Source organism: Mauremys reevesii, linkage group 1, assembly GCF_016161935.1.
Source record: "Mauremys reevesii isolate NIE-2019 linkage group 1, ASM1616193v1, whole genome shotgun sequence".
Lineage (NCBI taxonomy): Eukaryota > Metazoa > Chordata > Testudines > Geoemydidae > Mauremys > Mauremys reevesii.
The window spans coordinates 353554508-353567889 of record NC_052623.1 but is presented as its reverse complement, the minus strand read 5'-3'; the positions used below and the strand labels follow the sequence as shown (position 1 = coordinate 353567889).

General features: G+C 52.4%; 1 protein-coding gene across 1 annotated transcript; it reads right to left on the bottom strand.

The window, feature by feature from the left end:
• Positions 1 to 12509: 12509 nt before the first annotated feature.
• UCN3 (urocortin 3) lies at positions 12510 to 12980 on the bottom strand. The gene has a single exon (XM_039523353.1). The coding sequence runs from the start codon at positions 12972 to 12974 to the stop codon at positions 12510 to 12512; it is 465 nt and encodes a 154-aa protein (XP_039379287.1). The 5' UTR covers positions 12975 to 12980.
• Positions 12981 to 13382: the final 402 nt, after the last annotated feature.

Here is a 13382-nt window from a genome sequence, read left to right as displayed (position 1 = left end):
TAGAGTCCTGCAGGGCTTTGTTCTTGGCCCTCTGCTCATTAACATTGTTATGAATGAGCTGGAAGAAACACACTCTTTCCCTGATTAAAGTTTGCAGGTGACTCGCAAGTGGAGGGAGTGGTAAGTAACTAAGAGGACAAGTCACTGAGTGAGAACAATCTGGATCGAGTGCTGAATGGGGGTGCAAGCAAGGAATAAGCATTTTCATAGGGCTGCACAAAAATGTATCCAGCTGTGAATAAAGAATGTAAGTCGTACTTACTGTCACAGGGCGTAGTCTGGCCCTCTAGCCCCTCATCCGCCCCCCTGACAAACCAGGCTGCTGTGATGAATGATTATTAAAACCAAAAGTCACGCATTAGGTTCTTCCACTTCCAAGCTCAAAATCTATTCTGGATTTTACCCAAAAACCATGCTGGTGGCCAATCCTTTAACAACTAAAGGTGTATTAATATTAAAAAGAAAAAAAAAGCACAAAGTGATTATACATTACAGTTGATTTTAGAGTTTTTGTAATTCCATGGTTTTAGCCTGAGTCCTGGATCACATGAGCCTTGCTGAGGCATTCAGTGCCTAGGTGCTGCCTGAAGGGACCTCAGGAGGGGTCCCTGGCATAGCTGATTGGCCTTAAGGGGTCAGCCTTGTGTAAATCTGTCTTGAGGGCGTTGACCATGCCTTTTCCAATGATTCTTTACATAACATTAATCACAATTGTGCAACAGTAGTGATACATTAGTGTAACAGGCTCACCTTTCTTTTACACAGCATCACACAGGCTGGGGAACTCCATCTGGGGAAGCAATGACTCTGAAAAAGATTTTCACAAGTGTTTTTACCATATAGCTTATCCTGGGTCCCCAAACAAAACCAGCTCTGCTGGCCCAAGCCCTACTAGGCTGCCCTAACAGCATCTTCGTGAGGGTTCTTGCTGGCATAAAAATCAAATACCCCTTACAAAATCACGCCCCGCTAGGCACTGCTGGACTGGCACCAGTTGCCAGTAGAGTCCTGCTCTCAGGCTGGCTTGGTGCCCACCTAGGATAGAGCAGAAACTGAGGTACATGTTCACTGCTGTTCATCTTGTATCACAGCAGCGTGTAGACCCCAGCTGCGATCACCAGGCTGCTCTGTGGAAGGTGTAGTAGAGATCCCTGGAGATGGCCTCTGAAGAGCTTACAGGCTCAGAGATAAGGGACAGCCTGGGGGAAAGGAAGTAACTGTGCCTAAGCTGGGCCATGTCTACACTATGAGTGCTTTACGGGGACACTATATCAAAGCACTCCCAGCGTGGATGCAGCTACACAAGCAAAACTGTGCTTTGAACCCACCCAGTACAATCGCCCTGCGGGTGAAGTGAGCTCGACTGGTAAAAGCAGTTTGCTGTTATAGCTGTCCCTGTGCTAGGGGCTGCTGTGTCAGTCGGTGATCACACCCCTGATCAGTACAGTGAGGCTGGCAAAAGTCTGGCGTGCCCCTCTGGCAGTAGAGAGGGGGAACTGAGGCACAGTGAGAGGGGGAGGGGTTTGCTCAAGGTCATACAGGGAATGTGTCGGAATTGGACTGAGATTTCCTTAACCCCAGGACTAGCCATCCTCTTTACTACCCAGCATATTTGATAAACACTTTCCTCCTTGCATTCTCAAGCCAGTACCAGGCCACTTATTTTTGTCTTTCTCCACTAGATGATGCTAGTGATGTAGGGAAAACTTCTTACCTACTTGGCCAGTAGCTTCACACGGACAGTGCTCCTAAGAGCTCCGTGTGAGGAACTGAGGGAAATTTTATTAGTGGGTTTGGCTGGTGCTCTGAGCTGCCTTCTCTACTGTGTTCTGTGTAGGTTCTTAAACCACGCTCCTCCTCGTAGTGCATCAAGCACCATGACTAACAGCTCTCATGTGCTTCTCCTCTCAGCAGGGGGAGAAGTGTGTGCAGAGGAGTTCATTTCACCCGTATAAACACAGGAGGTTGTTTGTCAGAGAAGGCAGTCCAAGAAACGCGCCTTGCACGTGGAGTAAAAGGTGGTCAGGTCTGGGATTGTCCCTAGTTCCTGGGCAAGTTCATTCCATGGTTTTGGACTGGTCCCTGGGAAAGTTCTGTCTCCTGCACAGCGGAGCTTTCCAGATGCTGCAGACAGATCCTATTGCACATCCTTAATCTGGGGACAGGTCATCACTTGTATTACAGTAATGCCTGGAGGAGCTCACTTGAGATCAGGACCTCGTTGTGCCAGGTGCTGTGCGAACAAACAGTGCCCCTGCTCTGAATAACTTGCAATCTAAACACCCAAAGGGTGGAGGGGAAACTGAGGCCAGGAGAGGTAAAGTGACTTGCCCAAGGCCATGGGGCACAGTCAGGATTAGAACCGAAGTTTCCTGATTCCTAGTCCTGCCCCATCTATTAGGCTTTCTGCCACTGTCAGTTGAATGGAGCACAGGCCGTGCAAAGCCTATTGTGGCTGGTCACTGGTTTAAATCCAGCCCAAACCAGCTGTGACTGAAATTCATTTCCAGTGACCTACGTGGGTTAGAAATGGTGGGGCTCAGTCTGATTCATCCACAGGCGTCCGCAGGGCAGAGCTTGTCTGTCTCCTCAACAGACATTGGTCCAATAAAAATATTACCCCCCTTGTCTCTCTGAGATCAGCCCCATAACTGGCCTATTAGCCCCCCTGCCCGAGGTGGGCAGTTGCCTGAACTGTGGTGTGGGGTACGTAGCAACCCCGCTTCTGCCATGAGCAGCCTCTGAGATGCCAGCGTCCTAGGGAAGGCCAACGAAATGCTCGGGTGTGACGTGTTCCAGGGGGCTGGCGTGGCGAGGGCTGGACGGGGCAGAAGTTTGTGCTGGGGTTAGAGAAAGGATTTGAGGGTTTTCAGCAGCACTAAGCTGACACGGATGGAAGACCGGCCTGTCTGTCGGCTTCCTAACGCCATCATCTTAGTCCAGAGGTGGGGCTCTTATACTGACTTCCTCAGCTATGATAGCGTGTTTGTATGGCTGCGGTACCTGAGCGTCTGCCAATCTCACGTGTATTTATCCTCACAGTGTCGAGGGAGGAAGGATATGACTGTTATACCCATTGCATGGGGCAGAACTGAGGCCCAGCAAGTGTAAGTATCACACGGGACGTCTGTGGCAGACCAGGGAATTGAACTAGACTAACCCAGACTAGCCCCCAACCACTGGGCCACTCTTTGCCCAGGTCTGGGCTATAGAGAGACTGTAGGTTTTTGGCCCCCACAGGGAGGAGTGGCTGTTTATTTGACTCCCTTACCCCTATTGCGGAGGGAAACTGAGACATCCTCTTAGAACAAGCTTGTTAAGGTGGCACGTCTCCGAGAGTTTCTTGCTGAAGTCTCTCAGGCTGGTGCTGCTGCCTGTTTGTGCAGGAATGAGTGGCTGGAGGAGGCAGAGGCTGAGCAGGTTTAGATGTGGAGGGACCTTATGCCCAGTGTCCCGGGACTAGTGGGGTGGGATCTTAGAGGGCAGGTCGTCCGCGTGCAGGGATGGGGGAGACATTCAGGGAAGCCAGGAAGCCTTGTTTTAAAATGTGTGTAGCACCCTATCCACCCGGTTACTTCCTTGAACGCCAATCTCCTTGTGGGTTTTGCTGGCCAGGCCTGGGGTCAGCGGGATCCCGCCTCCAGCCCAGCACGGTCTAACATCCTTATTTTCTTCCCGTAGGAATTTATTTGGTGGTGCCTCCAACCCCCTGGCTCCTTCTTGCCAGGGTCATCAGGGCAGCCTGTCAGATGCTGTTTGAATTCTATTTTAAAGCAAGAGTCTTTTGATTCCAGGTTCTTACCAGGATCCCAAAACACTTTCCCAGAGTCCTGGTTTGCTAAAGATCTCTGACAGTGAGGCATAGACAGCACTGGCAGCCCACGCCGATACAGAATGAGCTTCTCCACCCATCTCTGACAAGACCTGGCTTACAACACGCCTGCCTCTAGCATTCCAGCCCCGGGATTCCTCTTGGTGAGATGCTGCACGTCGTGCCTGTTTGCAGGGTGTGTTTCTGACACAGACACGTGTCTGTTGGGGGTGTGTGTGTATGGGTGGGGGACACACCCAAACTCATCTCCCTCGTGACAGAAGCAGGATCTGAGGGCTAGGTCAGGGGAGCAGTGCCCTAGGCACATTGTACCACTGAGCTGCTGGAACAAGGGCTGTACCAGGGGAAAGGATTGTGCCCAGACTAGGAGGGTGTCCAGTCTGTGAAAGAAACTTATTGAAATATCTCTGAGGGTGAGATTTGATCTGTGTTCAGTTTTATTACTGTATTAGGCTTAGATTTGCGTGTTTTATTTTATTTTACTTGGTAATTCACTTTGTTTTGTCTGCTATTACTTGGAACCACTTAAATCCTACTTTCTGTATTTAATAAAATCACTTTTTTACTTATTAATTAACCCAGAGTATGTATTAATACCAGGGTAGGGGGCAAACAGCTGTGCATATCTCTCTATCAGTGTTATAGAAGGTGAACAATTAATGAGTTTACCCTGCATAAGCTTTATACAGGGTAAAACGGATTTATTTGGGGTTTAGACCCCATTGGGAGTTGGGCAACTGAGTGTTAAAAACAGGAACACTTCTTAAACTGCTTTAGTTAAGTCTGCAGCTTTGGGGCACGTGGTTCAGACCCTGGGTCTGTGTTGGAGCAGACAGGTGTATCTGACTCAACAAGACAGGGTGCTGGAGTCCCAGGCTGGCAGGGAAAGCAAGGGCAGAAGGAGTCTTGACACATCAGTTCCAGTTCCCAAGGGGGTTTCTGTGATCCAGCCCGTCACAGGAGTCACTCCAGGTTTACACCAGCATAACTGAGAGTAGGAATTGGGGCTTATTTTGTTTGTTTGACTAAGAGGCTATTACTAACTCCTCTTTCCCATGAAGAGAGCAGAGCCCTGGTTGCAGTTTAGGGTTATATTGGAGCTAATTGCACCTATTGGATTCAATGATCGGCCTTTCTTGGAATCATTAGCTCGAAGGTTCCGTGTTGGTTTGACAGCCTGGGAGGATCCCAGTGTGTGGGGCCAGAAGGGACCGTCCGACCGAGGGGACTAGTCTGGCTTCCCAGACAAGCAGATAAAACAGGGCCCATTGCCCTACTTTGAACAGGGCACACGGGGTGAGCTTTGCACTGACGAAGTCCTGCAAACAAAAGCAACGTGTGCTAGAACTGGAGAGTGCTGGACTGCGGGGAGGGTGAGTGGCTGGGCTTTTTGGTAATGGACAAATAATGCTTTCACCTGCAAGTCAAGCCTTTGGGATCTGGTTGGCAGTGGATGAAAATGCCCATCGGAAGGCTCAGTGCTGATCCGTGTGCAATCACACTCATTGTGCCCGGGCTCAAAGCAATTATTTTCACAGGCGTCGGCTTCTAATTTTCCCCAGGGGTGCTCAACCCCCACTCAGCCCAGGCCCCCACCCCAACTGCACCCTTTCCCCCAAGCTCCCAGCCCTGCCCTGCCTCTTTCCATCCCCACTCCACCCCCAGCCCCACCACCACTCCACCCCTTCCCCCAAGGCCCCACCAAGCCCCGCCTCTTCCCTGCCTTGTTCCGCCCCCCCTCCCCTCCCTCCCAGCACCTCCGGCATGCTGCTGAACAGCTGTTCCGTGGTGGGCAGGAGGCTCTGGGAGGGAGAGGGAGGAGTTGATCAGCAGGGCTGGAGGCGCGGCGGGCAGTAGTTCAGGGGAGGGAGGGCCCGGAGGTGCCAGGGCCACGAACTGCTAAGCCTAGATGTGCCGGGACTCTGCCCTGACAAGCCCTGGTACAAATTAAGCACTGGTCTTGATATATGAGCTCAGTTCTGCTTGAACCATCAGGAAAAGGCCAGGGGGGAAAGACCACAGCTCTGTGACCTATGGAAATCTAGGCTGTGTGTATTTATTGAGTCAGCTCCCCAACTGAAGTCATTTGAGCTATGCTGATGGACACCAGCTGAGGATATAGACCGGGGTGGGCAAACTATGGCCCGTGGGCTGGATCCAGCCTGCCAGCCATTTTAATCCAGCCCTTGAACTCCTGCAGGGGACTGGGTCTGGGGCTTGCCCCACTCTGGCGCTCCAGCCGGGGAGCAGGGTCGGGGGGCTGCTCCACGTGGCTCCCGGAAGCAGCGGCATGCCCCCCCCTTCCCCGGCTCCTACACATAGGGGCAGCCAAGGGCCTCCACTCCGCACGTTGCCCCCGCCCCAAGCACAGCCAATGGGAGCTGCAGGGATGGTGCCTGTGGATGAGGCAGCGTGTAGAGCTTCCTGGCCGTGCCTCCGCATAGGAGCCGGAGAGGGACACGCTGTTGCTTCCAGGAGCTGCTTGAGGTAAGCACCGCCCAGAGCCTGCAACCCTGAGCCTCTCCCCACGCCCAACCCGGTGCCCCAGCCCTGATCCCCCTCCTGCCCCTCAATCCCTGCCCCGAGCACCCTCCTACACCCCAAACACCTCATCCCCAGCCCCACCCCAGAGCCTGCACCCCCAGCCAGAGCCTGCACCCCTTCCCACACCCCAACCCCCTGCCCCAGCCCTGATCCCCCTCCTGCCCTCTGAACCCCATTGTCCCAACCCAGAGCACCCTCCTACACCCCAAACACCACATCCCCCGCCCCACCCCAGAGCCTGCACCCCTTCCCCCACCCCAACCCCCTGTCCCAGCTCTGATCCCCCTCCTACCCTCCTGGTCCCAGCCCAGAGCACCCTCCTACACCCCAAACTCCGCATCCCCAGCCCCACCCAAGAGCCCACATCCGCACCCCCAGCTGGAGCGCTCACCCCACTCCCCTGCCCCAGCCTGAGCCCCCTCCTGCACCCAGAACTCCTCATTTCTGGGCCCATCCTGGAGCTCGCACCTCCAACCAGAACCGTCACCCCTCCTGCACCCCAACCCCAATTTTGTGAGCATTCATGGCCCGCCATACAGTTTCTATTCCCAGATGTGGCCCTCCGGCCAAAAATTTTTCCCACCCCTGATATAGACCATGGTTTTCCATCCTTATAGTGCAGTTCTACTCCTGAAAGTAACCCTGCGGGGCTCTGTTTTTACTGTGTCTTGCTGATTCCAGCTCCAGTTTGCTCAGTTTAAATGTCAGTCCCCTGCATCCACACTGGGATCTGAGGGTCAAGCTGGGTTCTTTCTTTCTCATGCATTAGCCCCAGGACTAAAGAATCTTCAGAACATAATAGGGCCTCACTGATGCCAACGTTTTTCCCATCTCTTGAAATTATGCCCTCACTGGACCCTTTGTATCCCTGTTAGCCTTAATTTTGCAGTGAGTTACCATGTAATTACCATGCCTTCCCAGGCAGTTACCACTTAATTGCCATGCTTTGCATTGGGAGAACTGTGCCCATTTTGTGCATTTGATTTCATCGATTCATGAACCGTGATTTCAATGAAGGCTTCTGCTTAAAATTGGATGGCCCTGTGTTCTTGCCATGCATGACTAATAGAGTAATTACAAGACAGCCTCTGTGCAGTGAATTGTCCTCACTGTTGTCATAGGCTCACTGCTTTGCTCATGAAATCATCCTGCCCGAAGGAAAAGGAAAGTCTAGGGGATAGTCAGAATAAGAAATAACCCTGGCCCCAGCATTGGTCTAGTTTCCAAGCACCACCCTGGCTTGCAGAATAAAACCTCAACCCTGGTGACCTAAGAATATAAGAACGGCTATACTGGGTCTGGCCATACTGGGTCAGATCATGGTCCATCTAGCCCAGTATCCTGTCTTCTGACAGTGGCTGGTGCCAGATGTTTCAGAGGGAGTGAACAGACCAGGGTAATTTCTAGTGATCCATCCCATCCAGTCCCAGCTTCAGGCAGTCAGAGTTTAGGGACACCCAGAGCACTGGGGTTGCATCTGTGACCAACTTGCTTAATAGTCATTGGTGGACCTGTCCTCCATGCATTTACCTCATTCTCCTTTGAATCCACTTATAGTTTTGACCTTCACAACACCCCCCGGCAACAAGTTCCACAAGTATCCGAGGGGTAGCCGTGTTAGTCTGGATCTGTAAAAGCAGCAAAGAGTCCTGTGGCACTTTATAGACTAACAGACATTTTGCATCCGACGAAGTGGGTATTCACGCACGAAAGCTCATGCTCCAAAACATCTGAAGTTCCACAAGTTGACTTGCGTTGTGTGTCCGTATGTTTGGTTTAAACCTGCTGCCTATTAATTTCATGGGGCGACCCCTGGTTTTTGTCAAGTATCAGGGGGTAGCCGTGTTAGTCTGTATCCACAAAAACAATGAGGAGTCCGGTGGGACCTTAAAGACTAACAGATTTATTTGGGCATAAGCTTTCATGGGTTAAAAAACACTTCATCAGAAGAAGTGGGTTTACCCACGAAAGCTTATGTCCAAATAAATCTGTTAATCTTTAAGGTGCCACCGGATTCCTCGTTGGTTTCCTGGTTTCTGTGTTATCCAGCGTGGTAAATAACACTTCCCTATTCCTTTGCTCCGTAGCATGCATGCTTTGATGGACCTCTCTCCACTTAGGCATCCCAATCACAGACATGGTATCCATTGCTCAGTAGCACCCAAGAGATCCCCACGCCTCAGAGAGCAGACACCTCTGATCCACTCCTGCCTAGCTTTTACTAAGGGATTTCAATCTCAAGCTGCTATGACTTCTGATGCGTATTTGTTTGAACATTCTTCCTCTTCCCTCCCACTATCCTATCCGCGCCGACGTGGAATGATCCATTTGCATTCGTGCTGCTCCTGATCAATCAAATAAATTGGTTGCTTTGGCCTGCAGCCAAAGGTCCCGGACAGCTGACGGACAGACGGAGGCTCAGTTTGCCAGCTGGAATAGCCTGGCTCGCTGCTCGCTAGAGGGAAGAATGACAAAGTGGCCGCTTTTGTATCCCAAGGCCCTTGAAAGGAGGAGAGATTCTTCAGACTGCAGGGGCACGAAGGACCTGATCCAACACCCAGTAAAGTCAAGGGGAATCTTTCCTTTGATTTCAGTGGGCAATGATCAGGCCCTAAGGGCATGGTGCTAGACAGTCCCAGGATGGGTTTGCTTAGATCGGTGCAATAATGCAATGGCCACACCTGCAGGAATGGACCACTAGAGGGCCTCACTGAAGAGGTGACGGTTCCTGTATATATTTCATTCCGGAAGCTGTAGGGCAGAGTGAAGGGGAAATCTGGCCCTGTATGGGCCATTATGTGATGGGTAAATTGGGCACATTAATTAAGTTGAGAGGGGTGTTGTTTTAGCAGGGTAACCACTGTGCCATGTTCGAGCTGTTGCCATTTGGCTAAACAGGCTTTGTTGAGTGTTTCAGAAACCCACATATCTTCCTCCAAGGTCGCTCTTTATTGAGGTTTTATTGCACTTTTTTTAATCAGCTGACTAATGAAAATATTGTCCTCACCGTTTTATCAGCAAATCGGGGGTCAGCTTTGCATGTAGCATCCATCTGATTGGCTGGCAGCCATTTTATTTCATTAGAGTAAATGCACAGAAATGACCTCACTGCATCCACAAGTGACCCCTTACACTTAGTGGTTTCCTGACAGGTCACACATCTGAATTTCTCTGAATTGGCTGTGAGCACGAAATCCCGTGCTAGCAAATGACATGCAAAAGACCACACTCTCTTTATTGGGTAAGAGCCTACTACTGTTACTGGCTAATGGAGCTACTCCTTTAACACAAATGTTAGGGACCTGTGCATTTGGGGCCAAATTCAATGCTCATTGAAGTCAATGAGAATCTTTCCATTTAATTCAATGGGCTTTCAGTTCATCCCCCTTAGAATCATAGAATTATAGAATATCAGGGTTGGAAGGGACCTCAGAAGGTCATCTAGTCCAACCCCCTGCTCAAAGCAGGACCAATCCCCAACTAAATCATCCCAGCCAGGGGTTTGTCAACCTGACCTTAAAAACCTCTAAGAAACCTCATAGACCTTGGTGATGAAGGTCCCAAGTTCAGTTGTTGCTGACAACCCACGGTAGGTGTCACTGCACAACCGTCAAACGCCTGTTGCACTTGAGATTCTGCCCCCATTTGGCTCCGGCAAAAGGGGATGTTCAGGGTTTGTCAGATCTTACGCAGGCAAAGCCCCCGTTGGACCAGAGTCTGTAGGCGTTTGCTTTGCCATGTTCCTCTGAAGACTCAGTAGATCTTTGGATCTCCTCCAAGGAGCCCTTGCAAGTGGTTCTCCTTTAGCTCATGTAGTTGGCTTGCGTTTTAGGAACCAAACAGCCGAGGGGATCTAGGCCCAGCTCCCTGGGTGTGTCAGCTAGATGCTAGTTGCGTCTGTTGACTGCCGAATAGGAATCTGTCATGTAAGTTGCCTTGGGTGCATTTATTACCCAGCAGGCTCCTCTAACTCACAGCATGTCGCAGTGGTGGTGGAGTCTGAGGGCTGGGGATTGTACCATGGCTTGCGGGTGCCTGGAGTTCACATGCTTTGAACAGGGCCCTACTTTTAGTGTCTGTTCTGCTACTGGGTGCAATGACCTGCCCTTTGCTGTTTGATTGAGAGGGAGGAAGGGGGAAGAAAGCCCCGTGTAGAGACAGGACAGATTTGGGTGGGGGCGTTTGAAGGAGGAGTTTGAAAAGTAGCCAAGTGAGCGCGAAATAGGCTTTCCCCCCCTGCTCCCTGCTGCTTTATATTTTGGTGTGAACGTGGCACTAGCGTGGCAGCATTCTGTTTACTCACCTGAATATAGTCTGGGTCTTTGCCCACATCTTGTGTCCGGTCCACACCAGAGGCTTAGGAGTGTACCACTGCCTTTAGCTCAGGCAGGAGAGTTGTGTGTGTTAGATCCAGAAGGCTCAGTCCCTGCAGACTGATCCGTCCAGGGGGTGTTAGCCACAGGGCCAGCTCTCCCCACGCTGCTTCGTGTGCGTGTGACATTGCAGACTGAGCTGGGTCGCTTTAAGTGCTGGCTTACCAAAGCTGCTGCTCCCAGAGAACGACCGAAGGCCCCACTCTCTCCTTTTGTTCACACCACCGTAAGCCGTGCTTCTAGCCAGAAGAGCAGGGCCAGGACGGGGATTGGGTCTGGCTGTGTAGGTGATGATTGTAATGTGGACATCCATCTGCTGAGAACCCCCCAAACTCACATCACATAAGCCTCTGAACGGCTGCTGCATGGCAGCAGCTTGTGGGCATCATTACCCACCTGGAGAGGAAAAGCTGTACTGCACATGTTCCGGAGGGTTATGCATCTTACCAGGGAAGGCCATTTGGCAGGTGGCTTGTCATACGGCCAGCGTCCCCTTCTGCGACTGCTTCATACTTTATGGGTGTGTCTACACGGCAATGTAAGCCCGAGGTTAGTGGGACTTGAGTCAGCTGACTCATGTTAGGGAACACTAGGCTTAAGCATCTACACTGCATTTTAACCCCATGTTTTCTAACCCATGCTCAAACCTATGGCTCTGGTGTCCACACTGCAGTGCGCAGACCCAAGTCTGAGTAACCATATCCCAGAATCCTCAGCGCCCACCCCAAAATGTGGCTGCTGTAGCCTTAGGAGCGTGGTGCACTGTGGGAAAAGTTACCTGCCTGCCCTGCCTGTCACCAGGAAGCAGCTCGCTTTGCAAAAGGCTTGATGGGTTTGTTCTCCACTGCAAACCCAGGAGGCTGTCTGATAGTGCACTTGAAGATCGGGGATCAGAAAACAATGCGTTGACGCTGACCTGAGCTGCTGCCATCGGCAACGCGGGGAGGGATTGCAGATGGTTGGGATAGAGAGGACTATGGAAGGTGTCCCAGGGAATTGTGGGATATTTCTGGCTGCCTCCCAGGACCCGAGTCAAGTGGGGTTGCATCTACGCTGCAAAGCAATAAAGGCTCTGACCCTGGGTCCCGGCTTAACTCGAGCTTGGACCCTCCAGCCCTGCAGGGTCCTGGAATCCAGGATCTGAGCCCTGGGTTAGCACAGTTGCAGTGTAGACGCAAGCGGGGTTAGGCTTGAGCTGCCTGGGCTTACTTGCAGTGTCGACATACCCTATGTGGTGACCTGAGGCAACACAGGCTGTGTTTGGAGAGCCAGGGATGGTTACAGGGTCTTGTCTGGGTTCCAGAGCCTCCGTAACAAATCACCTTTATAACCTTCACAGTATCTTCTATAGCTTGCAGAACAAGGCCCCATCAAGCTTTATTTACCCAGCTAGGCCTGAATGAGAGGCAAGGAAAGGAAAGAATTGGAAACTCGAGAGACTGTTGCTTTAATCGGGTCCCGTGTTATGGGAAGCCAACCATCCCCTTCCCCTGGTGTGAAAGCCCCGTCTGTCTCCTCCTAGCAGCGGGACGCGGTCGGGGCTCTGAGGAGAGGAAAAGTTCAGAGCGAGAAAGAGAGAGAGCGAGAGATCTGAATGTTATGCAGCTTTAAGGATCAAAAATAGACAGCACTTATATACAGTTCCATTTGGGCCGCCCCAGGAGGGGTGGGCTGAAGACCCCAATGGCTACCACCCTCCCCGGCCCGCCCAGCCCTACCTCACCTGCAAGTTCACTCCCCACCCCACCCCACCGCCCCCTTCACTTCCTCCGCCCGATCTGAGCCATCAAGTGGGCGTTGGCGGCGGCCTTTGCCCTCAAGTTCTTGGCCTTGGCGATGTCGAAGAGGATGTTCATGATGTTGGTGGGCACGTCGAGGGAGAGGGTGAATTTGGTGCGCCGGTCGGGCTTGGCCCGGTTCTGGTACATCTTCCCCTTGAGCTGCGCCTGGGAGAAGTATTTGTAACGGGCATCCCCTGCGAACGTCCTTTTCTCCTTTTCCTCCTTCTCCTCTTCCTCTTGCTGCGAGGGTGCCTCCTTCCCAGGCGGGGAGTCGAAACTCCTCCTGTCCACGAGGGAGTTCTCCTCCGGGCGGCTCTTCTCGGCCTCCGAGAGGGCGGCGTTGATGCAGCTGAAGAGGGACTCGGCTTTGTACAGCTTGAGGGACAGGCCCGTCCGCACGGCGCAGGCCGCCAGGAGCAGCAGCACGAGTCTGGTGGGCGACATGGTTCCCCCCTGAGGCTCAGGAGAGGGAGAGAAGGCAGAGAAGGTAGAAACGTAGGTGAGCGTCGTTAGTATTAATAACGGTGTATCCTCAGGGCACATACGCGCTGACTCCATGGCTGCTCCGGGGCTGGAGCAGCCACGGAAAAAAACTGTGGGTGCTTAGCACCCACCGGCAGGCCCCACCGATCAGCTTCCCCCCACCCAGTGCCTTCTGCCTGCTGGCGGCCCTGCCGATCAGCTCCGCTCCCTCCGGATCAGCTGTTCAGTGGCAGGCAGGAGGCGCTGGGCGGAGTGGGCAGGGCACGCTCAGGGGCGGGGTGGAATGGGGCAGGAAGAGGCCGGGTGGGGGCGGAGTGGGGGTGGGAAGAGATGGAGTGGGAGTGGGGCCTGGGGGAAGGGATGGAGTGG